Genomic DNA, 26,655 nt, shown 5'->3' on the forward strand with positions numbered 1-26,655 from the left:
ACGGCCGACAGGTTTTGGAGAAACAACTTTTAGTGTCCTCCACTCCATGAGTGAGTCAATGGTAAAACTAGTATCCTCATGGCTCTAGTACCTCTGATCTCTGAAACAAATGACTAGGGCTAACTAAGTCACTAAGCACAGCATGCACAGACTGCTCAGTGATTGCTCAGACTGAATGAGTACTTTAGCTGGGTTGTGGTTCGGTGTTTTGTTTTTTGGTTGCAAGTGATAGAAATCCCTAAAATTGCTAAAGTAAAATATACTTAGAAATGGGGAGCCTAGTGGTTCTCACAGCTTGGAAGCTCCCAGGAGGGCTCTCAGAGGAGCCGCAGGAAGGAGAGGCTCGGGGCCCTGGTGGCACCTGGACATTCTCTCTTCCTGGGTCCCATCTCTCAGGGCCCCTGTGAATCTCCCTCCTCTGCTTCTGCTGAAGACAGGAACTGGCCAAATACATAGCAGCAACATGCAGCCATGCCCAGAAAAATGAGACCTTTTTTCTCACGTAACAGTCTCAGGAAAGGGCTCTAATTTGTCCTGCCTGGGTCACATACCCACAACTTGGATCAAGCAGAGTTGACAACAGGATAAGACATTCTGAATGGCCAAGGCTGGGTCAGGTACCCACTCCTGCGGCCAGTGAAGCAACATTATTTCTAAAAGGGTCATGGAAAACCTTACAAGGTGGAAAAAGACTGTTACCACAGAGACATTGAGTGAGCCATACAAGTAATTCTAATGATAATGTGAAAGAACTGGTATATTAGTCAGCCAAAGGGGTGCTGATGCAAAGTACCAGAACTGTCGGCTTTTATAAAGGCTATTTATAAAGGGTAGAAGCTTATAGTCACAAGGCCCTAAAGAGTCTAACTCAAGGTACCCAAAAGGTACCATTTGACCCAAAGGCACTGGCCACGTGTTGAGGCAAGATGGCGGGCGACGTCTGCGAGGGTTCATCCTGCCTTCTTCCTTCTAAGGCTCGAGGTCCCAGCTTCTTCTGATCGCAGGTGGGGATAAGTCTCCACTCCCTTCCTGGGGCCTCTGCCACGTCTGATGAGCTGTCTCTCTTCCTCTGTGTATCTACTTCTTTCTGTGTCTTGTTCTGTGTGAGCATCAGCCCACCAAGGGGGCAGGGACTCAACGCCCTACTGCTGTGGCTGAATCAAAGCCCTAATCTTAATTTAATCAAGTAAACTAACCTTTGAATTTAATATAATCAAAGGGTATCACACCTAGAGGGACAGACCAGTTTACAAATATAATCTCTCTTTTTGGAATCCATAAATAATCTCAACTTGCCGTGACCGGGTACCCTGTGATTTACTCTTTCTGATTGACAGGTACACTGCACCAAGCACTACAGTAAACAGGAACAAATACATGCACAGGAAGAAAACTCTCCTCTCCTACACGTACAATTTGTTCAAGATATCAGTGGAAAAAAATACGTCACTCAACAACCTAAGCCCACTGTGGGTAAATCCGGCCACAAGCAGCGTAGACTTCTGGCTGGCGGCACTGGCGCTGGAAGCACCCGTCCACGAGTGGAGCCCTCTGGTCTGTAAGGTTCTCCCAGCCCAAGTCTATGACACGCTGTTAGGAACCCAACACCCCTGACGACAGCACACCGACTGCCACCAGCCGTTAAGACGTGGCCGGACGTAACTCCAGCCCGTGACCGGGCTGTGCAGACGGAGCACAGCAGGGTAAGCTGGGTGTCTGGGTGGGGGAGAGTGAGAGGCTCTTTAAAAGTAGAATCCTTCCAGAGATCCAGGTGCCCTAGTTAGTTGGGGTGTACAGGAAATATAGGACAAAATGTTTACGAAGTGAGAGAGGTAAGGAGAGAGAAGCCAATGCAGACCTCAGCAGGGCTGGGCCCCGGAGCCTCCGGACACGCGGTGGGGCACCGACCCCGCGTGGGCAGCCTCCTCCACGACCTCAGGCGCGTCTGGGCGGACGTGCATCTCCATGGACATTTGGGAGCCCTCGGCAGCCGGCCTTGGTGCTTGGCTTTGACGGCCAAACGGCTGAATGGGCGGCTCCTTCCGGCGAAGACCGGCCAGCTCCAGCGCCTGCGCCACCTTCCCCGGGCCTCCTGCCGGGCGCCTCACCCGCTAGCCTCCCTTTCTCACCTGACCTGGCCGTCCTGTACACCAAGGGGGGGGGCGCCAAAACCTTCTGACTGCAGGGCTCCACGCCACCGCTCCCCCCTCCTCCCCACGACATCCCTCTCTCAAGGTCTCAGCCCCCGTCAAACCAGAGTGCGCGATCATGAACCCCCATTCAAGACTCCCCCCGGCCTCCCCCCACCTGGTGGGATTGCCTGGACCCCAGACTGACCCCCCCCAGCTGGACGGAGCCCTCTTCTGCTGGGCCTGAGAGCTGACCTTTGCCCTCTAGAGCGTCACCTGGTATCAGTTGGCTCTTTAACCATAGCTCGGAAGCCACCAACCTGTGCTCCTGGGGTCATATTCAGATTCCACCACAAAGCACAATGGGCACTTGGAAACACACATCCTTTCATCACAAAACAGCCAAGACTGCGTGCCCATGACACAAAATCCTCACACCAAAGGGAAAATATTTTTGTTGAAGAGACCGATAAATGAATAGGTTTGTGAAAATCACATCCATTATATAGGATTTTTCCGTTTATAAGCTCCATGATATCAGATCATCACATTGGCAGGCAGTGCTTATAAAACTGTTAGGATAAAATCTGGAAATTGCTTTCTTATTGAATATTACAATGATATTTGCCAACACAGGATTTTTGCATGTGTGTGCATTCAAGTAAAATTTCTGACCACCATTGTTGACAGCCAAAATAAATTAATATCCCACAAACAACAAATTCCAAAGAAGACAAATAAAATATTTAAATAACTCAAGAATTGTGGACCCATTGCATACTGCATTTTACCGACATTTAGTTATTTTTCTTTAAATCACCCGCAGACAAAACACACACACACATACAACAAAGCCTGATAATGTCAAAAGATGAGGAAGGCTAAATGGAGGGAAATAAAGAAACCATAAATCAGGAAAACTTGGGGAGCTGCTAGGAAGACACTTTAATTTTGTAGACAAAAGACTGCATTAAGGAGGAATAATGCAATAATCAAAGGTGAACGGCTCTCCATTGTCTGGCGCCTCTCTCGGTGGGAGTTCTCCCACCCCTGACAGCTGCACAGGGAGGCGCGTGGCAAGGGGCCGCGTCTTTATTCTCTCACCCTCTTCCCCCAGCCCCTCCTCTGCTCCGTCAATAAATGTCTGCAATCATATTCTTGAGCTCCTGTGTGATTTCAAGGTTCATCTCTTCCATGCAGCTCAAACACTAATTACCCCAGCTGTAATTAGTAAGATAATTAACCCTGGCTTGCGCACGCTCTACCTTGCGTGGGGTCGTGGTTCTCCCAGAAGACCTTGAGCAGCTCCTCAAAGCTGATGCGTCCTGGCCGGTACACCACCCGGACCACTTCGGCATGGCCAGTTCTCCCTGGAAAGAAACAGAGCACGGAGGTCAAGCGCATGGGCCACATCCATTTCTTACAAGTTATTGGCTGCAAAAACCACCAGACAGAAGCGGAAACTCCTGGGCCTGGAGGAAGGCGGGGGGACGGCTGGACTTGCAGAGCTTCGGCCAAGCCTCCGCTGCTGCCTTGTTTGCTGTAAAAGCACAGGTACCCTGGAACGAGTTCCCAGGGGAGGATCACGACCTCGTTGTGTTATTTTATGTTTTTACATTCTTGAGGAAACAAACTTGGGTTTTCCTTTTTCTGACCTCACTGAGGACACCTACAGATCTAACCTGACCGTGGTCAGGAAGGGTGCAGCTGGGGAGGGGGCGGAGCCCGTTGGCCTGTATCAGCACCCTCTGCTGCACCGCAGAGGGCGAGGCTCCAGCTGGAAAGCGCGGGTTTAAAAACCACCACCACAGAGACGAGCAAGCAGCCGCAACCGCAAGCAGGCAGGCTCGGACCGTGCTCACGTGCGCTCAGTCAGCGGAGGAGGCCACACGCTGCTGCGCTGTGAGGCTAACGCAGGGGTCGGGGTGAAAGGCCGCTGGCAGCAGGGCTCTCCCTGCCTCCCTGGTCTCGGGGTGGGCCGGGCAGCGGGTATCTCAGCACCGCTTGCACCTGCTTCCACCTACTGTAGAATGTAAAGAACGTCTGGCCCCTCCACCCTCACCCACGCCTCCTCTATGTTTAAACTGTTCCTGTCCCTTTGGTCTCCTTAGTTTGCTGCTGCTATCAGCTCACAATAGGTTGGCTCGAAGGGAAGGCAAGGCAAAACTTTACAAAATAAAGGGACAGAGAGAGACACACAAGAGAGGAGAATAAGATGGGACCAGGGGACTCCCAGCTTCTGGAACTGAGAGCCTCGACCCTAGTTTCTACCTCATATTTACTGGGCAACTACCGAGCACCTGTTTGCTATCAGAATTGCAACATCATCTACAATAAGGAACAACTGCAACATCTACAATAGAACAGGTGTAACATTTACAATAAGGCACAGGTAATTATTTTCCCAGTTTGCAGAAGTGTTTTTCCCGTAGGTGAGATAATCCACTTCAATTCTCACCACTATCTGATGGTGTAGACAGTGGGATAGAACACTGCACTTACCAGGGGGGAAAACTGAGATACAATTAAGATAGAACCGCCCAAGAGCACACCGCTCCTGAACGGCTGGGACAGGGAGAAATCCCTTATCACTCCTCACCCAGGGCTCCTTCCAAACACCTCCAAGGAAAGAGAGCAAGGCAAACACTTAGAACGTGGATCCAGAGAAGGGAAGACAGGGATTCATCACCGTGGAGCTTTCTTTAAGAGTTAAATCCCTTTCACATTCTAGAAACATCTTTGCAAAGTGTGAAGCTTAAAAACTGTGGAGTAAAAAAAAACACAAAACCACCTCTAACCCTACCATATAAGATAATTATCAGTATTTTGGGTATATCTTTCTGATACACACCAGACATATACACATGCCGTCCCCACATAATTCATTTTATTGGGATCACTGCATCATGCTTTCCAATTCACCAGTACATTGTAATTTTTCTCCACGTCACTGAAGTTTTCAGAAAACATCATTTATAGCTACATGGCACTCCATCAGATAACTGCACTATTCCTTATTCAGTCCTTCTCTATCATTACACATTTAGATTAAATCCTTTTTTTAACTATGACTGTATCATGTACAAACACTTTTTTCACATTTCTGAGGCGGCCTCAAGTCATATAAGGGGGATTTCTAAATCATTGTTTATAAACACCTTTAAGTTTCTTGATACGTACTGCCAAATTACTTTTCAGTGAAGTAGACCCAATGTTTCCTCACATTGGCAGATATTTGAGGGCTATTTTCATTCACCATTACCATGTTTTTAATCTTTAGAAATTTATAGCTAATTGGAAATTAGTGTCCCATTGTTTTATTGGGGATGAATTTAATATTAGTGAGATAAATTTTTTTCATGTTTATTAGCAGTTTATTAGCAGTTTTACTTTCATCTTTGTTCATGTTGAATCTTTGCTCATGTCCTTTTATAAGAAGTAATTACTGTTTTGTTATTAATTTGTCAGTCTATACAACTTCAATTTAAATACTATAGTCATACAAGTTAGTGGCTAAACAGATTTTATGCTAACAGATTTAAAAGGATGATAGTGGGGAATTATGGAAAGGAGACACATTAAGTACAGTAATCATGTTGTTAGACCACTTTTGATATACTTTAAAAGCTTATTATTTTGTATTTTGAAATGTTTAAGGTAACAATTCTACTACATACACATTAAAATATTCTAAATATTAATAATGGCAACAATATGTCACAAATATGACGGGTATATTTGGTAAGAAAAGCACTGAAACTACAACAGAAATATAAGCAAAAGATGCCCGGAAATTCACATAAGAAGAAATAAATATAAATCAAGTCATGAAATGCTCAATGTTGTTAATCAGATAAAAGCAAATAAATGCATATTAAAATATTAACGTGCCACCTCTTATATATTACACTTTGTAAAAATGCTTATAAATGAACCTGATATAGTTGAGGATACAATGAAGCTGGTACACTCACGTGGCTGGTGGCAGTGTAAATTACTACAGTGTTTTTGAAACCCCATTAGAATATGCAGCAAGAGCCACAAAGATGTTCATCCTGATTAAGCGATACAGATTCTCTATCCCGAAGATGTAACCCCAAATAATGGAAAAGATACACACAAATCCAGGGCATCGTTATTATAATGGTGGAGTATAGGAAGAAATCCATAAGTCAAACAAAAAAGAAACAAATTATGGTAGAGCCACGTGATAAAATAATATGTAGCCATTAAAAGGTACCATCCTAACCACAGGAAAAATCATTTCTGTTTACTGGACACGGACAATGTAACAGGTGCTTCAGCACTTGAGGTCATTTAATCTCACAGCAGTCCGCATTTTGCAGGGGAGGAAACCACCGCTTTCCACGGGGTTCCTCAGTCTCCCAGCTGCTAAGGAAGCGCAGGGTCCAGTGCAACCTCCAACGGCCGCGACAAGAGGTGACGCGGGGCCCGGCCTCCTGGACGCGCACCTGCGGGCGGGCGCAGCCACGCCAGCGGCTAGGCGGGGAGCGGGCCTGTGCGGTCACAGGCAGAGGCTCTGGGGGCAGCATGAAGGGCCAGGAAGCTCTCCACTCACCAGCGGACACTTTCAGTGGAAGTGGTGTGGCTGTTCCCAAGAAACTTCTTCAGGATCCATCTGCATCGATAAACAGTGCAGAGGTGCCCTCTCCAAACTCACCTTTAAGTTTCTTTACTTTATTTCTCCCAAGTAAAAGAACCAGTGTAAAAATACACAGTGCAAATGATGAAAAGGATTAAGGGACTAGCACCACTTACAAAATGCCCACACTTTTCAGGAAATAACCAATGTGCTAGGCTAATTTGATTTCAGAGACCAATCTGCAAATACTTCCTCGTGCTTCCAGAGATAAAAGGCCAGATCTTAGAAATGCCCGAGCAGTGTCTTCACATCGCGTCGTGTAAATAGCACGACAGATACCACGTGCGAGGAAGCTTGTTGGAAAGTCCCAGCACATCGCAGGTGCTTTAGCACTGCCGCTCGAAAGTAGCCTTAAAGTTAAAATGACAAGTGGACTGTCTTCCCTGGGTTCTTCTCCCGCCTGGCCCGGTCATCCCCGACGTCAGCAAACACAGAGGAGCAGGCGGGGGCGGCCATCCTCTCCAGGCCGAACACCAGGCCGACACTGGGCCTCCACACTCACCGAGGCTGCGGGAAGCTGAGCTCCCCAGGTGGCTGCTTCTAAGGAGACGCAAAGACAAATGAGGCAGGTGGAGGGGCCTCTTCCCCCGCTGTCCCTGAGGGCAGTGCGTGTTCAGTGCTCGGGAACCGGCGCAGCTCACCTGACTACTGTGGACAGGTGAGGTGGGAAGACAGCGCAGGGAGGGCCCGCCTGGCCCACGGGCAGGCAGGCGGGCTTGGTGGGGCCTGCGACGGCAGGCTGTGGGTTAGGGGCATGCACTCTGCATGCAGCCCGCCTGAGCCGCATTGCTGGCTCTGCCCCTCGGCAGCCGCGTCGGCTGGAAGAGCCGGGCTCGGGAAACAGCGGGCTTGGTGCCCCCACCCCTGGAGACCTTGACTCTGAGCCCCTGGGCCCCGTCTCCTCTGCGAAACGGGGGTTGGGATCGCGCCTGGCACCATCCGTGCGTCTATTTAAGTCTACACGTCTTCTTACTATAAGTTATGTGCGTCTATTTAATCTACATGTCTACTTGCTATAAGTTACATGCGTCTATTTAAGTCTACGTGTCTTCTTACTATAAGTTGCTACTATGATTCTCTACTTAGCTGTGTTGGAGTGGGGAAAGACCGGAATTGAAGTGTAACAGGAAGTAGTAGCTTAAACTGTAGCTCTCACCACCTACCGCTCGCTTGTGATCTTGGTTCTCCTACTTTTTTCAGATGAGAATAAAAGCAGCCTCCACGTCAGGATGGCCATGAAGATTAAATGAAGTAACATGCGGGGAAGGATCTAGGGAGAGTAAAATCCTCTATACACAAATGTGTGGTTTCTGTTTTGCTTTCTTTGAATGGACGCTTCTCCAGAAGGACTAAACTCTGGCAGAAAGCACAGGAACACTTGCTGTAAGAGAGCTCCGCCGTGTTAGACTAGGCTTGACTTCTGCGCAGCGTCTAGCTTGCAGCCTGCTCACGCGGCGCGGCTCTGACTGGGTGAAGAGTGGGCTGAAGCCTCGGCAGGGGCCCTACTTGGAAACAGGGTCTTTGCGGGCGCCGTTGGCCGAGACGAGGCCCTGCCAGAGGCGGGTCCTAGATCCCACCGTTGTCCCCACAATAAGGCCCTGAGGAGACCCAGACGCGCCTGACCGGAGCAGGAGCGGGCGGCCCCGCGGGAAGGCCGATGGCCAGAGCGTGCGGTGTGGGGACACACTGGCCCGCAGCCTCCCAGGGCGCGTGGCTCTCCAGCCCCTCAGACTGGGGCTTCTGGGCTCCAGGACGGTGAGAGCGGAACGGGCGCTGCTTCAGGGCGCAGGCCTGCGGGAAGCAATGCCAGCGCCTGCCCCCGGGGGACCGGGCGCCGGGCGCGAGGCCTGCCCCCCATGGAGCCGGGCGCGGAGCGCGAGGCCTGCCCTGATGGGGACTGCAGTTTCTGGCCTCTTCCACCACGGGAGGTCCCAGATCCTCACTCTTGATGAAGTGGAAAGAGAAGATGGTAATTTCAAAGTGATTACCCACTTAGAATCCAGAAAGAAAGAGACAGACGTAATTAAAGCATGCTTAATTAGGAGGAGAAGCATCAAGAAGCAGGCCTGGAGGCAGAGCCGGGGCGGGGCCCTTCCCCGCTGGGTCCTTCCCCGCAGGGTCCTGGCTGTTGGGAGCTTCTTTCCGACAAGAATTCTGCTCATCCTGGTCAGCGAGGCCTGGGCGGACGGGCAGGGCCGCCGCCCGAGAGGGAGTGGAGGCTCCGGGCAGCGCCGCACCTCTCCCCATCAGCGCCCAAACGATGGCGAGTTGGCGGCCGCAGCAGTGGACGGTCAGCGTCACAGCGTGGTGAGACAGCTCCATGAGCATGAGCGGCGGGTTCACAAGTACGCCCCAAATCCTCCACGGAAACGGGGCCTCTTCAAACAGGGCAGACGCGCCCCTGAGATGAGCGGGGCCCTCCCCACCACGAGCAGCTGGCCAGGGTCCCCTGAGCGGGCCGAGCAGGCTGGCCGAGAGCCGCGGGCCACCTGTCGGTCCCAGGGCTCGTCCGGACACGCTGCCAGGCCCCCGGGGTCGTCCTGGGCCACCGCCTGGCCCCGCGCCAGCCCTGTGGTCTTGGAGAGATTCTTTAGCCTCTGGGCTTTAATCTCCCTGTCTGCAAAATGCAGGTAGTGGTGGCACTTACCGTGCGGGACTACTGTGAGATAACGTAATAATAACTTAGTCCGGCCCAGTGCAGGTTATTATTAACAGTATTCTTACTGTTGCTATTGCTATATTATTGTCCTTTCGTAATTTGGGAGACTGGATGTAGGAATCAGTATTTTACCTGATGCGCCCAGGTGAGTCTTAATAACACGAGGTTTGAGAGCCCTGCGCCACAGGCCAGCTCCTCGGGCCGGCTTTCCCCGCCTCTCCCCTGCATCTCAGTGCTCCCCAACTCAGCTCCGGAGCCGCAGAGGCCTTAGGGCAGGAAGCGAAGGGCAGGGGTGGCGAGGGGGGAGCCTGGAAAGGGGGTGTTGGTGCATATCCACAGTGCGCACGAGAAGGGGAGACAGTTGGAGCCTCCTTTCACCTCAGGGAGCCGGTCCACTGGTAATATTCCACACAGCAAACAGCCATTACTAAACACAGCGGACTGTTGTGAGCACTTTCTGTCTATCGTTGCAGTGAATCCATTCAAAAGCCCCGTGATAGGGAGGAGTGTTATTTCCACATTTTGGACGAGGAAGCTGAGACAGTAAACCACGTAAAGAAACGTGCCCAAAGTCATACAAAGAGTGCATGCAGGGGCTGGAGGGGAACCAGGCCTGGCGCGGCTCCCCTGCCCAGACGATGGGGGGCAGCGCCCCATCGGGAAAATCGGTAAAGAGGGCGACGGCCAACGTGGAGTGAGGAAGTCGGGGGGACCGTGAAGGAGGCCGGAGGACATCCCGGGGAGGCCAGGGCCACCGTGGGCACTCAGAGGACTCGGTCTTCTCTGCGTCAACTCCGGGCCCGCCTGGACTGGCACCGCTGCTGCCTGATGCCAAGCTCGCCGGCTGGCCCCCATCCGGAAGCTGAGCCGTAAACCCCTGCGCTCGTGCAGCGCCAACTCCCCGCACTTCACACCCGGCAGAGCGCTTCCGGACCCACAAACCCGCTGATGACACAGCCACCCTGGGTCTGTCGAGATTAGCGTGTCACGTTGATTTTACTGAGGGAAAGCCGAGGCTTGCGGGGACTACGGCCTTGCTCAGAGTCGCAGAGCTCGTAAGCCGCTGGGCGGCCAGCGCCTTCCACTCCTGCTGCTTGGCCCGGGGCCCTGCCTGGCCATCAGGACCCTCGTGGGCCGGCCTCAGCCCCCTCTCATTTGCCCCCGCTCCTCCCCCCAGATCCAGCAGGCCACCTCTCCGCAAAGCCACTCCACCCCGGCTCGAGCCCCACATCGGCCTCCAGCCACCTGCTGCCCCGGCCTTCCCCTACCTCAGGGTCACCTGCGGTCCAGCCTCCTCCACCAGCATGGCCCCGAGAAGAGGCCCGACGCCTGGGAGAACCACAGCCGACGGGACCCCACGGGACCAGGCTCCCTGCCCGAAGCAGGTCCCCGAGGCTCCCCTGAGGGTGGCTGTGCCAGGTACAGACAAGGTGTGTGGCAGGCGGCTCCCGTAGCCGGCGCACCAGGGCCTCAAGGCAGGGCGTTTCTCCTCACACCCACAGGGGCGCCTTGCTGTCCTGGGAAGCAGGACACGGCGGGTCCCTCGAGTGCTGACAGGTTCAGGCGCTTCCCTGGCCTCTCCACCGGCACGTGAGCGCCTGGGGACGAGCAGCCATGGCCTGCTCCTGCGCCCGGGGCCCGCGCCCGGGCGCCACGGGGCATTAATGAGCAGAGGGTGGCAGCGAATTTCCCCACCCACGCGGAGGGGGTGCCCGCGCTGGTCCTGCGCCGCCCACTGCCCGGCCCTCCTGGAGTCCTGCCTGCGTGCTCTGCTCGGGCCTTCCGTGCCGAGCCCCCGCACCCTACAACAGCCTCCCTACGTTTCCCAGAGTGGCCTCGGCAACCGGCTGGAGAAGAGCTTTAGATGTAACTAATAGAGGGCTACCGCTGCACTGCACAGGCAGACACGGCTATTTCAGTTATTCGTTACCTAACGACTGTGTACTGAAGACCTACTAAGCGCCGGACACTGTGCCAAGGGCTGGCGATTCGATGGTGAGAAAGTCATAATATGGTTGCACCAACAATTCTTGTGCCTGAATAATCATTTGCAGCTTGGGTCCACGTAGGGAACTGCTCTCTAAAACAAAAAGACCTGATCTATTTTATTTACTCTGCAGGCAAGGTGGAGGGGAGAAGTGAGCGGCAGATATTTTTTCATTAAATAATAACTATTCTTCAACTTCTGACATCTATCCCTGCCAACAAGATCCATCCACAGCGTTGAGCCACAGCAGAGCGTGCACAGAAAGGCTCAGGTGTCTGCAGGGAAGGAGGCGAGCGGGTGAATAATGCCTCCTCTTCTCCCATACAAGATTCAAAACACTACTTTCTCTTGCTAATTAACTACAAAGAGGTAAGATGTCAGCTCAGTTTCATCTCCAGCTCCTGCAGATAGAAAATGTGATTTCCAACAATGTACTCATTATAAGAAAAAATCCTAATACATCAAAATTGGATGCCCTGTGGAGTTCATTACGGGATTTGAGGAGTGTCTACACTGTCATTTCATCCTGGCTTTTTTTTCCTTTGTCTCATCAGTCACTTAAAGTGTCCAAAGAGAAATGTAAGGTCTAAAAGCATCCTATTGATTGAAAAGTAGAAAAAAATTACTGTTAAAGCAATTGTAATTCTTTTTGGGTCCACCATGGAGAGACATGGTGCGCAATTTATAATCCTCTGGTATATATTTAATACAGACACATCCTTTGGAGATTATCCTCTCAGAGGAGTGCTATAAATACAACTGAATACCTGATCAAGAAAATTCTCCAAGACGGCAGCGCCTGCTCCTGCTTTGTGCTGCAGGGCTCTCTGCCGGCGCAGAGGTAAGGCATACGCAAGCGGCACAGGGCGGGCTGCTCGCTCTTTCTCCACCCAGCAGACTTCACACCCCGCGAGCCCGTCTTTCCAGAACATGAGGCATATGAAAGGACCGATGGGCTGGGGCTGCTCACTGTGTCCTTCTAGACCAGCTCCAACCTCCTCATGCGACAGGCAGGCATTGTGAGAAACTAGTAAACGCAGCAGGTGAAGCAGCCACCACCGTGTCCTTTTAGCCTAAGAGACAAACACAGTACATTAAACTTCTTGACGAGTATAAAGAGTGCTGTACACTGAGGTACGATGAACCTGAAGTTGCAAATTATACCATCGAGTTTGGAACGAGGCTTGTTTGCACGTGATTATCAGAAGGGCCGAGAAGACTGGCTGACAACTCTGCACCGTAGAACCCCTGCGGGAGCTTTTAGAACATGCCCTCATCCCCCCTCCACCCCCGCAGAGAGCCTGCCTAGGCATATGTGTACTTACAGAGCTCGAGAGATGCTTCTAGTGCAAGGCTGGGGAAGGGACCCTTAAAATTCCGCACATGATATACGTGGCGATACCAAGGAGAGTAAGCCAGACAAAAGATTCTCTTAGACGGAACCTCCGGATTGTAAGGGATGTGAAAGGTCATCTAGCCCAAACTCCACATTGTATGTTTAGCCCCTACAATGCTCTTTCCAGCGAGACGGCTCTTTCCAGCGAGAGGACACACACACCTTCACCAAATAGCCCAGACCATGGCTGAAATGTCCGAGTCGCTGCAAAGTTCTTTTTTTATTCAGTAAAGTCAGCTTTTCTATGGTCTAAGCTGTCTTTTGGGGTCTCAAGAACAAGCCTACCCACTCCTCTACAAAGGCTCTTCTGAAGGGTGAAGACGCGGGCCATGGGGAGGCGAGCAGGCCAACGCCTGGATTCAGAAGAGCTGCGTTCGAGGACGTGACCTGCCAGACAAGTCACTCCACTTCCCTAAGCTGCAGTTTCCTGATCTGTGGAATGGGAACACCTTTCCTATCAACCTTAGCGTATGGCTGAAAGCGTTAAATGGCTGAAAAGAAAAAGTGCTTTGGGAACTTACAGACAGTAATCCAATCTATGATATTACTATCACTTGTCCTAACATCCATATCTTAATGATAATGAGCCATATAGTAACAGAACGTCACCATGAAAAGCAATAGGAGTCTAAATATGTAGGATTTAGGTTTAGGCAAACAGAACAAGAGCCAAAGCAGAGGTGAGTTTCTTTGAGTAAGATGCCAAGGACGTGTTTCCCCAAAAATGTACTTGTTCAGAGTCAGCGCACAGTTAGAGAACACCCAAAATCATAACCGAAGAGGTCTTTAAAACCAAATCAGATTTTTTGTTCATATTCTTTCCTTATTCTTCACAAAATATTCCCAGCTGGAATAGTGGAAAAATGCAGTGGAAAGCTGCAGGAAACAGTCCCTCCAAGAGGACAGGAGCAAACAGGGAGGAACCCAGAGTCCAGGAGAGCAACACACAGTATCCAGGATGAGCGAGAGCAAGGGCCGGCAAAGCCAGTAAACACGACAGACTGCGCATCCTGGAGGCGGCAGCCCCACTCAGCCCCTCGTTCACAGCAGGCAAAAGTGGAGTCTGGCCCCTGGCATCATTTGCTGGTGCCAGAAAGGGACATAAAAATCTGCCTCCCACAACCAACGGCCGACCACAGCTCTTGACCGGCTTCCTCGGCTCACGGGGCGGCCCCGCGGGGGGCCGGTGGTACAGTCCTGCTGCACAAAGGCAGCAGGGTCCAGGGTGTGTGCACCCTTGGGGCTGTAGAGGGCAGCTGAAGGCTGCGCTGGGCGAGACAGGAGAGCACAGGGCCGGGGCGTGGAGGGAGCTCCTGGCCCCTTCTGCCCGCCCCATCCCCTCCCCAAGGCAGTCTGCAGCAGGCCTGAGCGCCCTTCAGGGTCCCGGGCCTCGGTACAGCTGGGAAAGACTGGCTTGGGAAACTCCTCTCTGCTGTGCCCCAACACAGTATTTTACCTATAGGCAAAAGCAGCTTTAAACAGCAAAAGCAGTGTGGGGAAAAACTGAAGGGGACAGCCTGGGGAAAATATTTACTTGCTTTAAATGCAGCAGTGGAATTACCAGGAGAGGGAGAAGTCTTTCTCCTGGGAAGAAGAAGGGGCAAAAAAAACCTCCTGAAAACAGGGAATTCTTAAGACACTAGTGAGCTCAAACCCAGGACAAGATAAGGGCCCAGAAAAGGCAGGGAGGGTCAGGCACTTTGCCTTGGCCACAGCAGTCCTCACTCAGGAGGTCTGGCATCCAAGAAAATCCTGTCCTGTCACTGCTGGCTACAGAAGCAAGAAACAGACATCTGAAGGGGAAATTCCATAGTTAACATTTTAAAGTAATAAAATGGACAATGTGCAACAAAAGGGTAAAAGACAGCAAGAACAAACAAACAAGAAATGATGGCCTATCAAGAAGAATATAGGGCAGCAGACTTGGCCCAGTGGTTAGGGCATCTGCCTACCACATGGGAGGTCTGCGGTTCAGACCCCGGGCCTCCTTGACCCGTGTGCAGCTGGCCTATGTGCAGTGCTGATGCACGCAAGGAGTGCCGTGCCACACAGGGATGTGTCCCCCGCGTAGGGGAGCCCCACACGCAAGGAGTGTGTCCAGTAAGGAGAGTCACCCAATGCGAAAGAAAGTGCAGCCTGCCCAGGAATGGCACTGCACACACGGGGAGCTGACACAAGATGACGCAACAAAAAGAAACACTGATTCCCATGCCGCTGACAACAGCAGAAGTGGACAAAGAAGAACACATAGCAAATGGACACAGAGAACAGACAACCAGGGCGAGGGGAGGGAAGGGGAGAAAAATAAATAAAATAAAAATCTTAAAAAAAAAAAAAAAAGAATATACAAATCCAGAAAACACTAAAAAAGAAGAGCAGACTGTGGATATACCAGGCAAAGGCTTTTAAAAAATGACTTCCTTTTTAACCACATTCAGATATATATATTTCAGTGCTGTTAATTTCTTTCACAGTGTTGTGCTACCATCACTACCACCCATTACCAAAACATTTCCATCATTCCAGGTAGGAACCCTGTACATTTTAAGCTTTAACTTCGCATTCTTTTCCCCACCCTTTGTATGTCTGGCTTATTTCACTCAACGTGACGTCTTCAAGATTCATCCACTGTCACATGTATTACGATTTCATTCCTTTTCATGGCTGAATAATATACACCCCACATTTTATTTACCCATTCATTGGCTGATGGACACAATTGCCTTTTGACTATTGTGAATAATGCCTCTATGAATATCAGTGTGTAAAAATTTGCTTGAGTCCCTGCTTTCAATTCTTTTGGGTACTCTAAACCAACTACACCTAACAGACATATATAAAGCCGTTCCTCCAACAACAGTAGCATATGCATTCTTCTCAAGTGCACATGCATTATTCCCAAGGATACAGCATATTTTAGATCACAAAATAAGTGCCACTAAATTTAAAAATAATGAAATCATAATGTATATTCTTTGTCTCCAGTGAAGTAGGGAGCTCCAGGACTAATTCCTTCCACCAAAACAACTATTAGGCAGTCAGGAACTATCTGAAACAACTATTTTGAAACCTCAAGTCCAGAAGAACAGAGAGCAGTATCCAAGGAAGAGCAGGAGGAAGAGACTGATAAAGCACAGTAAAAAAAACAGTAAACTGCTCTCTCCATGCAGCGGTTACTGGCACCCATGCCTCACTCTGTGACAGGCCACCATGAGGTCCAGTTCCTGGCAAAGGGACGCAAAAATACTCTTCCCCCCAAACAGGAGTGGGCACAGCCTATCACTGAACATGGCTTTTGATGAGCACATTGGGATCGCTGGGTCCAACTCTGCAGGCAGCTATTGCTTCCACTCACCCAGCAAAGGCAGCAGAAGCCACTGTTTCAACCCTGCATTGGACAACGGCAGCAGCAACCGTGGTTTCAGCCTCCCCAGACAGGGGCAAGGTGGGCATTTAAAGATGCAGGGCTTCCTCAGGGATGTGGGGACAGCCAGCGGAAGGGCTGCATTTGCTGGGCACACCAGGAAAGCTCGGCTCTGGGCAGGCGGAGAAGCTCTTGGAGCCCTTCCTGACGCCTTCCACAGGGCACTTTGGAGATGGCCTGTACATGCTTCATGGGTGCCTACCCTGTTTTTGGCTGGGAAAGACCAACTTGGGAAAGTCCTCCCCAGGGTGAGCCTCATCCCAGGATTTGCCCTCCAGGCAAAAGCAGCAGGAGACAATGAAGGAAGTGTAAAAAATCTACAGTGGTGGACAGCCGGACAAAGGCCTGCTAGCTTCAAATACCCAGGAGAGGAAGGTTTGTCCTCTAAGAAACAGAGTGGATAACCAAATACATGTTTGGGGAACTCCAAAACAACAAACAAAAGCACAGGACAAGGACAAGGCCCCAAAAGAGCGGGAAATCCTTGCACACTGCGGCCACCTGGAGCAGACCTTCATGATAAAACAGCTGAAGCTCAAGGAAATCTGTCTTTCCACCAGCTACCTACAAGACCAAGAAACAGAATCCCAGGGATTAAATCCAAGGGTTACTATTTTAAAATATTATTCAGTGGGCAACAAAGCAATAGGAATGATGGCCTATACAAAAGAAGAGAAGAAAATACAGAAAACACCACAGAAGAAGAAAAAGGTGAACAAAGCCTTTAAAAAATCATCTTTGAAATACTTCAAGGAGATGAAGTAAAGTACAAAGAAAGAAGAAAAGGATATCAGGAAAAAAATAAATGAACAATACCAGAGTATAAATAAAGAGACAAAAATGCCTAGGAGGGTTTCAAAAGCAAATTACAGCTGGCAGAAGAAAGAATCAGTGAACTTAAAGTCAAGGCACTTGAAATTAGTCAGGCTGAGGAATAGAAAATGTTTAAAAAGAAGTATTAAAAGCAAAAGGAGCCTAAGACAGCCATGGGACACTATCAAACACACCAGTAGTAGTCATCATGGGAGTCCCAAAAGCAGACAAAAGAGAGGGGCAGAAGGGATATGCAAAGAAAAAATGACAGAGAACTTTCCAAACTTAGCAAAAGTGAATATACACATCCAAGAAGCTCAGAAAACACAAAACAGGATGAACACGAAGACAAATATACCACCTCGTATATTGATTACAGTATTGAATACAAAGGACAAGGACAGAGTTCTGAAAGCTGCAAAAAAAAAAGCAATGTGTTATGTACAAGGGAGTCCCAACTAGATTGAGCTCCAATTTCTTATTAGAAATCATCGAGGTAAAAAGGCAGTGGGTTGAAATACTTAAAGGGCAGAAAGAACACTATTGCCAGCTAAGAATTTTATATGCACCCAGACTCTTTAAAAATGAGGGAGGAATTAAGACATTCTTAGATAAACAAAACCTCAGGGAGTTCATCACCACTATACCTGCTTATAAGCAATGCTAAAGGGAGCTCTTCATACTGAAATTAAAAGTCACTAAACAGTGTGTCAAAACAGAAATAAAGACCTACAGTAAAGGTTACCATTTGGGTAATCAAAAATGCCAGTATTACTGTATTGTATTATTTGGTGTGTAATGGCCACTTCTTACTTCCTACACGTACTAAACTGCAAATGCATAAAAAGTAATGATAAATTCGTCAACCAGCAAGATGGCGGCAGAGTAAAGAGCTCCTAGAGTCAGGTCCTGCTACAGGGCAGTTAGCAAATACCCAGAGCCCTCTGGAGCTAGCTAAGCACCTGTTTGGGGGCTCCAGGAGACCAGAAGAGCATCCTGCAATGTCCCTGAAGGAGTGGAAGGAGGAGACTGCCCAAATAGACCAACTCCAAGATACATACTAATCAGAATGTCAAATGTCAAAGACAGAGAATTCTGAGAACAGCAAGAAAAAAGCAATGCATAACATATAAGGGATACCAAATAAGATTAAGCACTGATTTCTCACCAGAAACCATGGAGGCAAGAAGACAGTGGTGTGATATATTTTAGATACTACAAAAGAAAAACTTCCAGCCAAGAATCTTCTATCCAGCAAGATTGTCTTTAAAAAAATGAGGGCAAGTTTAGAATATTCACAGATAAACAGAAACTGAGAGGATTTCTAACCAAGAGACCAGATTTTCAGTAAATACTAAAGGGTGTGCTGAAAAGAAAAGACAGGAGAGCAAGGTCTGGAAGAGAGTCTAGAAATGAAGATATCAATAAAAATAATTAAAAGTGTCAAAAGAGTGGTGAAAATAAAATATGACGATAAAATTCAAATAGGAAAAATTTAACCAACAATGTAAAGCACTTGTATTCAGAAAACAGCAACTCAATGTTAAAAGAAATTTTAAAAGTTCTAAATAATTGGAAGAACATTCCACATTCACAGATTGGAAGACTAAATACTATTAAGATGTCTCTTCTACTCAAATTCATACACAGATTCAATATAATCCTGATAAAAAGTTCACCAGTATTTTTTAAAATTGAAAACACAATTATCGAATTTATTTGGAAGGGTAAGGGGTCCTGAATAGCCAGAAACATCTTAAAAAGGAAAAGCGAATTTTCATTTCCAGATTTTAAATCATATTACCAGCTAGAGTGGTAAAAACAGCATGGTTCTAGCACAAAGACAGACACATAGACCAATGGAACCAAACTGATGGTTCAGAAACAGACCCTCACATGTATGGTCAAGTGATTTTTTAATAGCCTGTCAAACCCACACACCTCAGGGCTGGGCAGAACAGTCCATTCAACAAATGGTGCTGAAATAACTGGATATCCATAGCCAAAAGAGGGAAAGAATACCCTTACCTTACACCCTATCCAAAAATTAATTTAAAATGGATCAAAAACCTAAAAATAAAAGCAAGAACCATAAAGCTCCTGGAAGAAATTGTAGGAAAATATCTTCAAGACCTGGTGGTAGGTGGTGGATACTTAAAGGAGATAAGAGGAAGACTGAGATGGACTACTGATGATTAATGTATGTAGAAGTTTTAATTAGCTTTACCATAAAAGTGTGGAAATACACAGAGTGGATGGTAACACACAGTGAGTAACCAGTTTATAAATGGGGATATGGCTGAAAATGGTAGTCTAGGTAGTAAATGCCAACTGACAGAATGCTAGAGAATAATCTAGGAACTGGATAGCACAGTAAACCAAGAGATGGATGAGAATTGTGGTTGATGGTACAGATGCAAGTGTGTTCTTTGTTAGCTAGAGCAAATGCACATCACTACTGCAGGGTGGTGGAAATGTGGAGAAGCACGGGAAAAACACAACTGGAGTGTCCTATGGACTGTGGTTAACAGTAATAATGTAATATTCTTGCATCTATGCCAAAAATGTACTATGTTAATAATGGGGCCATATGGACAATGTGTGCCAAATGTACACTATGGATTTGGTAACCATCAGATGATATTATCTTATCTGTAATAAATGTTCCATCACAGTATAGTGTGTTGACAGAGGGCTGTTGTTTGGGAATTCTGCACATGTGCATGACTGTTTTATAAGTTTACAACTTCTAACATGAAAAATACGTATTTTTAAAAAATAGGGTTGGTTGGGGTAAAAATACACCAAATGTAAGATAAGGACTATAATTAGTAGTAAGATTTTGACAATATTCTTTCACAATTTGTAACAAATGTCTCACGACAATGCAAGGTGTTGATGGAGGATTGATGTATAGAACCCCTGTATGATGTTATGCATGTTTGCTTTGTAAGTTCACAACTTTTATTGTATACTTGTTTATGTATATTCATACATAAATGATATAAAGATGATAATAATAGGGTGGGTTGAGGGAAAAATACTTTGGTTAGTAGTAATATTTAGACAATGCTATTTAATCATTAGTAAAAATGTTTAACAACAACGCAAGGTATTGGTGGTGGGGTGAGGTATGAGAGACCTATATGATGTTATATGTTTGTTTTGTAAGTTCACAACTATTCCTGTACACTTATTGTTTATGTATGTTTATGTATGAGTGATATACTTCAATAAATTTTAAAAAGTAATGATAAATCTAGGTTTTTGGACATGCAATGTACAAAGACATAGGTGTTAAGAAATACAAAAAATTGGTGGGGGGGCAAAGGAATAGTATATGTACATGCTACTAAGGTTAAGTTGATATCAAATGAAATATAATTGTTTTATGTTTTAGATGTTAAATTTTAACCCTATTGTAAGTATTTTACTTTGCTAAAAGATGCTGAGTAATATACCAGAAATGGGTTGGCTTTTATAATGGGAATTATTATGTGAAAAGCTCACAGTTCTCACGCCGTGAAAACGTCCACATGAAGGCACCGTCGGAGATGCTGCCTCCCTGAGGATGAGCTGCTGTGGACCTGGACTCCCCTCTGGGAATGCCAGGCACTTGAGGCATCTGTTTCTCTTCCAGGTTTTATTGCTTCAGCTTCGGGCTTCTCCATCTGTGGCCTCCTTTCTCCCAGGTTCCTTTCTGAGCTCCTGTGTTCCTTCTTTCCATCTCTGCAGCTTTTTCTCTGTGTGTCTCTGTTTTTCAGTCTTCTGTTTATAAAAGAATTCAGCAAGAGGACCAAGGCCCACACTGGGTTGTGCCTCCCTGAAGTAATCCAATCACAGTCCTCCCTACTGAATCCAATCCAATCAGAGGGTCCCACTACACAGGAATGGATTAGCTTCAAGAACATGATCTTTTCTGTGATCCACAAAAAAAAGCATTAAACTGTCACACAAGGGAAAGAGATGAAAAACCTGTCCAGATAGAAAGAAGAAGGCAATCAAAAAGGTACAACAGAAGAAAGTAAACAAATATAAAAGTTCACATTAATGGGAGTGAAGGACAAAAGTGTATAAGAATTACTAAGCCTAAATATAGTCAAATGGCAGGGGGAAAGTCCCGCATTATGAGTAGAGTCTTCAGATGGAAATAGATTAAACTCTCTAGTCAAAAGGCAGAGATTGGCAGAATGGATAAAAAAGCATGACCCAATGATAAGCTGTCTGCAAGAGAGTTTCTATAAAGTCAAAGATACAAGTAGGTTGAAAGTGAAAGGATGGAAAAAAATATATCTTGCATGTAATAAAGAAAAGAGTGCTGGGATGGCTACACTAAAATTGGATAAAATAGTCTTTAAGTAAAAAACAGTTATGAGGGACAAAGATGATCATTATATAATGATAATGGGATAATTCAAAAAGAAAATGTACCAATTATAAATATATATGTACCAAACAGCAGAGCCCCAAATTGCATGCAACAAAGACTGAAAGATTTGAAGGGAAAAAATTACAGTTGTAAATTAACATAGGAGAGTTTAATATACCACTCAATAATGGACAGAACATCTATCTAATCAGAAGATCAGTAAGGTAGTATAGAAATTGAATGATACACTAAACCAATTAGACTTAACAAACATACGTAAGACACTGCACACAACGAAAACAGAATATACATTCTTCCTGAGTGCACATGGATGATTCTCCAGGATAGATCATATGTTGGGTCAGAAAACAAGTCTTGATAAACTTAAAAATATTGAGTTTATATTCTCTAACCACAATATATATTCTCTAACCACAACAGAATGAAGCTAGACATCTACAATAGAGGGAGAAAGGGAAAATTCACAAATAAGTGGAAATGAAACACCATACTCAAACAACCAATGAGATAAAAAGGAAATGACAAGCAAAATTAGAAAATATCTTTGGGTTAATGAAATTGAAAGTATAGCATATCAAAATTATGGGATGCAGTGAAGGTAGTACTGTGAGGGAAATTTATAGCTCTAAATGCTTACAATAAAAAAGAAGAAATACTCCAAATCAGAGACATTACTAAATTTAAAGAACAAGAAAAGGAGAGTACATGAAAACATAAGCCAGCAGAAGTAAGGAAATAACAAAGATTAAAGTAGAGATGAAATAGAAACAACTACAACAACAAAAATAGAATCAACAAAAAGAAAAGTCAGTTTGTTGAAAAGATCAACAAAGTTGACACATCTTTAGCTAGACTGACAAAGAAAAGAGACAGGATAAACATAACTAAATCAGAAATGTAAAGGGGGACATTACTATTGACCCTGTTGAAATAATAGGATTATAAGTGGATACTATGAATAATTGTGTGCCAATAAATAACCCAGATAAGATGGACAAATTCCTAGAAACATACAAACTACCTACATAGACTCAAGAGGAACGAGCAATCTCAACAAACCAATTACTAGTGAAAAGGTTGAATCCATCATCAAAAACTTGCCAACAAAGATGGTATGATGGTTAGGATATTGTGTCAACTCGGCCAGGTAATTGTGTGCAGTTGTTTGGTCAAGGAAACATAAGGCTAACTGTACTACAAGGGCATTTATGGGCTTTAGTCACCATTGACGTTACTGCAGTGGTAAATCATAGATAGCTGGCTATAATTACATCAATCAGGATGATTGCCATCAGCAGTGAGTTATGCTTAACCAGTTAAATCCCTTAAAAGGGGAAGTGATTCCAGCATTGAGAGAGGATTTCCCAGCTCTTCTTTGGATAGCCAACATCTCCCAGAACTCATCAAGAATCTTCACTGGACTTTCATTGGAGCTCCTGGTTGCAGCCTGCCTGCAGAACCCCACGGCTGGATGAGAGACTATGATAAATCTCTTACTATTGACAGATATCCCTTGTTGATTCTGTTTCCCTAGAGAACTCTGACTAATACAGCTTGGTACCGGGAATGGTTCTTGAGGAACAGTCTTAAACATGGGGTGTCTAAGGTGGTTCTAGGGGTTTTGCAATTCTCTTTCTACTCTAATTGTATTCAAGGGTACTGATGACTCCCTTTCCAATAACGAAGAGGCTGCTAACAGTTGATGGCGCAAGTTGGCAATCGAGATCCACAAAATAGCATCACTGGATTCCCCTATTTCTATGCTTGTAAGAAGCAAGGATCTGGGTGAGACTGTTTTCAACACCTTAACAGAGTTTTGTGGAGTTAAACAGTATAATGATGTTGGATGGCTCCTCCTAGATATTCGGGATACTATTACCAAAGAAAGAGATAAGTTAAAGGCTTTGATTTTGAAATTTAAACACTGAATGGATGACACAAAAGTTTCTAATTGTGCTCTGAAAGAAAACCTTGTCTCCTGTAGCCACAGGCTCAAAATATCTGAGAACCAAACTCAGACTCTCCTTCATTGTTCAAGTAGTGGAGTTACAAAGGAAACTAAAATCTCAACTCCATAAGGTTTCTGCAGTTAAAGTGGAGGCACTGATTGGAAAAGAGTGGAATCCAGAGAATTGCGATGGAGACATATGGAATGATGATGATATTGATGGAGACTTTGGAACCCTGAATTCTGCTGAGACTTGGCCAGATAAGCCTGCCATGGCCTGCCCTGTCCAGGCCACACCTTGTCAACCTTGTATCACCCAGCCTCTGACCTGCCCCAGGCAGTCTGGACCTTCTCCCAGCCCTGAGGTATGTACCAGCCAAACTCCAGCATGCACTGCCAAGCCTCCAGTCCGTCAGTCCGTCCTGAGAAAACTGCCTTCCAACTCCTGCCTGAAGAGATTACTCCAGTCTCACCAGAAGAAAATACAAGGGAATGCCCTGAGGTCAGTAGCTTATAAGGCATTTCTAATCCTTCTCCTTACCCACCCAACCACCTCTCTTGTCTTCGAGACCTACTACTAGACAAAATCACAATAAGCACCCAAAGGTGAAACATAAAGTGTGACATATAAGGAAGTAAGGTAGACCCAAAAAGAAGTGCATGTTTTCCAACTTACATAGATAGAAATCAGGGGAGTATGTGTGGCAATGGATACTAAGGGTGTGGGATAATGGTGGAAGGAATATAAAATTGGATCAGGCTGAATTTATTCAATGGGCCCACTAACCAGGAATTCTATATTGAACACTGTAGCTCAAGGGGTTAGAAAGGGCTCTAACTGTTTGTTTGGGTGGCTGATTGAAACATGGGCTAAAAGATGACCTAACATGTCTGAGGTTGAGATGCTCGATTTACCGTGGTACACAGTAGAAGAGGGAATTCAAAGGCTTAGGGAGACCGCAATGCTAGAATGGACTTAACATTTGAAAGCTACTTACCCACCCCAGAAATATACAGAGGACACACCTTTAACTAGGACTGTGAGGAATAAATTTGTAAGACTAACCCCATCTTCCCTAAAGAGCTCTGTGGTTGTTCTTTGTAGTCCAGATATTACTGTAGGGAGGGCTGTAATGGAATTAGACTCCTTAAACATTATGGGGTGATCGGATGTTGGTCTAGTAAAGTCAAGTATCAGCAGTTAATCACCAAGTCAAGGTGGGCGTGGCTACCACAACAAAAGGTAGATTCAGAAAAGCACTCAAAATAGTCTGAGTTGTATAGAGTTATGGCATTGGCTAACACATAATGGGGTACCTAGCAGTGAAACAGACAGGCAGTCTACTAAATTTCTTTGGGAACTGTATAAACAGAAGAGTGAAAGGAACCCTAACTCAAATTATAGATACAGTGAATCAGGGTCCCTTAATCAATTCCCAGACTTGAGACAGTTTATAGACCCAGAGCCCCTTGAATGAAAAGGAGGCCAGGTCCTCTTGAGGAGGGATCCTGTTAAACTGTCCAAAACTTATACTCTTAATCTTCCTCCCACCTTTCCTCAAGGAGATCTATGGCTTTTTACCAGAGAACATGTGCATTGGGGAAAAGGAAATGATCAGACCTTTCAGGGATTATTAGACTGGCTCAGAAGTGGCATTAATTCCAGGAGACCTAAAACATCACTGTGGTCCACCAGAGTAGGGGCTTATGGAGGTCAGGTGATCAATGGAGGAGTTTTAGCTCAGGTCCGTCTCACAGTTGGTCCCTGGACCCATTTCGTGTTTATGTCCCCAGTTCCAGAATGTGTAACTGGAACAGACATGCTCAGTAACTGGCAGAATCCCCACACTGGATCCCTGGCTTGTAGAATGAGGGCTATTATGGTTGGGAAGGCCAGGTGGAAGCCACTGGAACTGCCCCTAGCTAGCAAAATAGTAAACCAAAAGCAATACCGGATTGCTGGAGGGACTGCAGAAATTAGTGCCACCATCAAGGATTTAACCAGCTGGTGACTCCAATTGTAGCTGCTGTCCCAGATATGGTATCACTGCTTGAACAAATCAACACATCCCCTGGTACCTAGTATGCAGCTATTGATTTGGCAAATGATTTGTTCTCAATTGCTATTAATAAGGATCACCAGAAACAGTTTGCTTTCATCTGGCAAGGCCAGCAGTATACCTTCACTGTCCTGCCTCAGGGGTATATCAACTCTCCAGCCCTATGACGTAATATTGTCTGCAGGGATCTTGATCTTCTCACCCTCCCACAAGACATCACACTGGTCCATTACACTAATGATATCATATTGATAGGACCTAGTGAGCAAGAAGTAGCAAAGACTCTAGACTTATTAGTAAGGCCTTTGCATGAGAGAGGATGGGAGATAAATCCAACTAAAATACAAGGTCCTTCCACCTCAGTGAAATTTGTAGGTGTCCAGTGGTGCGGGGCATGTTGAGATATCCCTTCTAAAGTGAAGGATAAGCTGTTGCATCTGGCCTTTCCTGTGACCAAAAAAGAGCCATAACACTTAGTTGGTCTCTTTGGGTTTTGGAGGCAACACATTCCACATTTGGGTGTGCTACTCAGGCCCATTTACCAGGTGAACAGAAAAGCTGCTGCTTTCAACTGCAAACTGGAACAAGAAGAGGCTTCGTGTCAGGTCCAGGCTGCTGTGCAAGCTGCACTACCACTTGGGCCTGAGTAGCAACAGATCAAATGGCGCTGAAGTTTCTGTGGCAAATAGAGATGCTGTCTGGAGCCTTTGGCAGGCTGCTAAAAGAGAATCACCATGCAGACTCTTAGGATTTTGGAGCAAAGCCCTGCCACCCTCTGCAGATAACTACTCCCCTTTTGAGAAACAGCTTTTGGCCTGCTACTGGGCCTTAGCAGAGACTGAACGCTTAACCATGGGCCATTAACTTACCATGAGACCTGAGTTGCCCGTCATGAGCTGGGTATTGTTTGACACAACAAACCATAAAGTTGGGTGTGCTCAGTAGCACTCCATAATAAAGTGGAAGTGGTGTATACGAGATAGGGCTCAAGTGGGTCCTGAAGGCACAAGTAAGCTACATGAGGAAGTAGCCCAAATGCTCATGGTCACCACCCTCCCATGTTACCTTCTCTTTCCCAGACCACAGCTTTGGCCTCTTGGGGAGTCCCTTACAATCAGTTGACTGAAGAAGAGAAAACTCGTGCCTGGTTTACAGATGGTTCTGCACGATAGGCAGGTACCGCCCG

General features: G+C 46.6%; 1 protein-coding gene across 6 annotated transcripts in view; it reads right to left on the reverse strand.

The window, feature by feature from the left end:
* The window catches only part of MSRA (methionine sulfoxide reductase A), a 421,979-nt gene that overhangs the window by 125,180 nt on the left and 270,144 nt on the right, over positions 1–26,655 (reverse strand). For all 6 annotated transcript variants that reach the window (XM_058288045.2, XM_071211861.1, XM_071211860.1 and 3 more), the window contains one exon: positions 3,395–3,499. In XM_058288045.2, the coding sequence (XP_058144028.1) occupies positions 3,395–3,499 (105 nt within the window). The remainder of the gene's footprint in view (positions 1–3,394; positions 3,500–26,655) is intronic.

This window comes from Dasypus novemcinctus, chromosome 25 (genome assembly GCF_030445035.2).
Source record: "Dasypus novemcinctus isolate mDasNov1 chromosome 25, mDasNov1.1.hap2, whole genome shotgun sequence".
Lineage (NCBI taxonomy): Eukaryota > Metazoa > Chordata > Mammalia > Cingulata > Dasypodidae > Dasypus > Dasypus novemcinctus.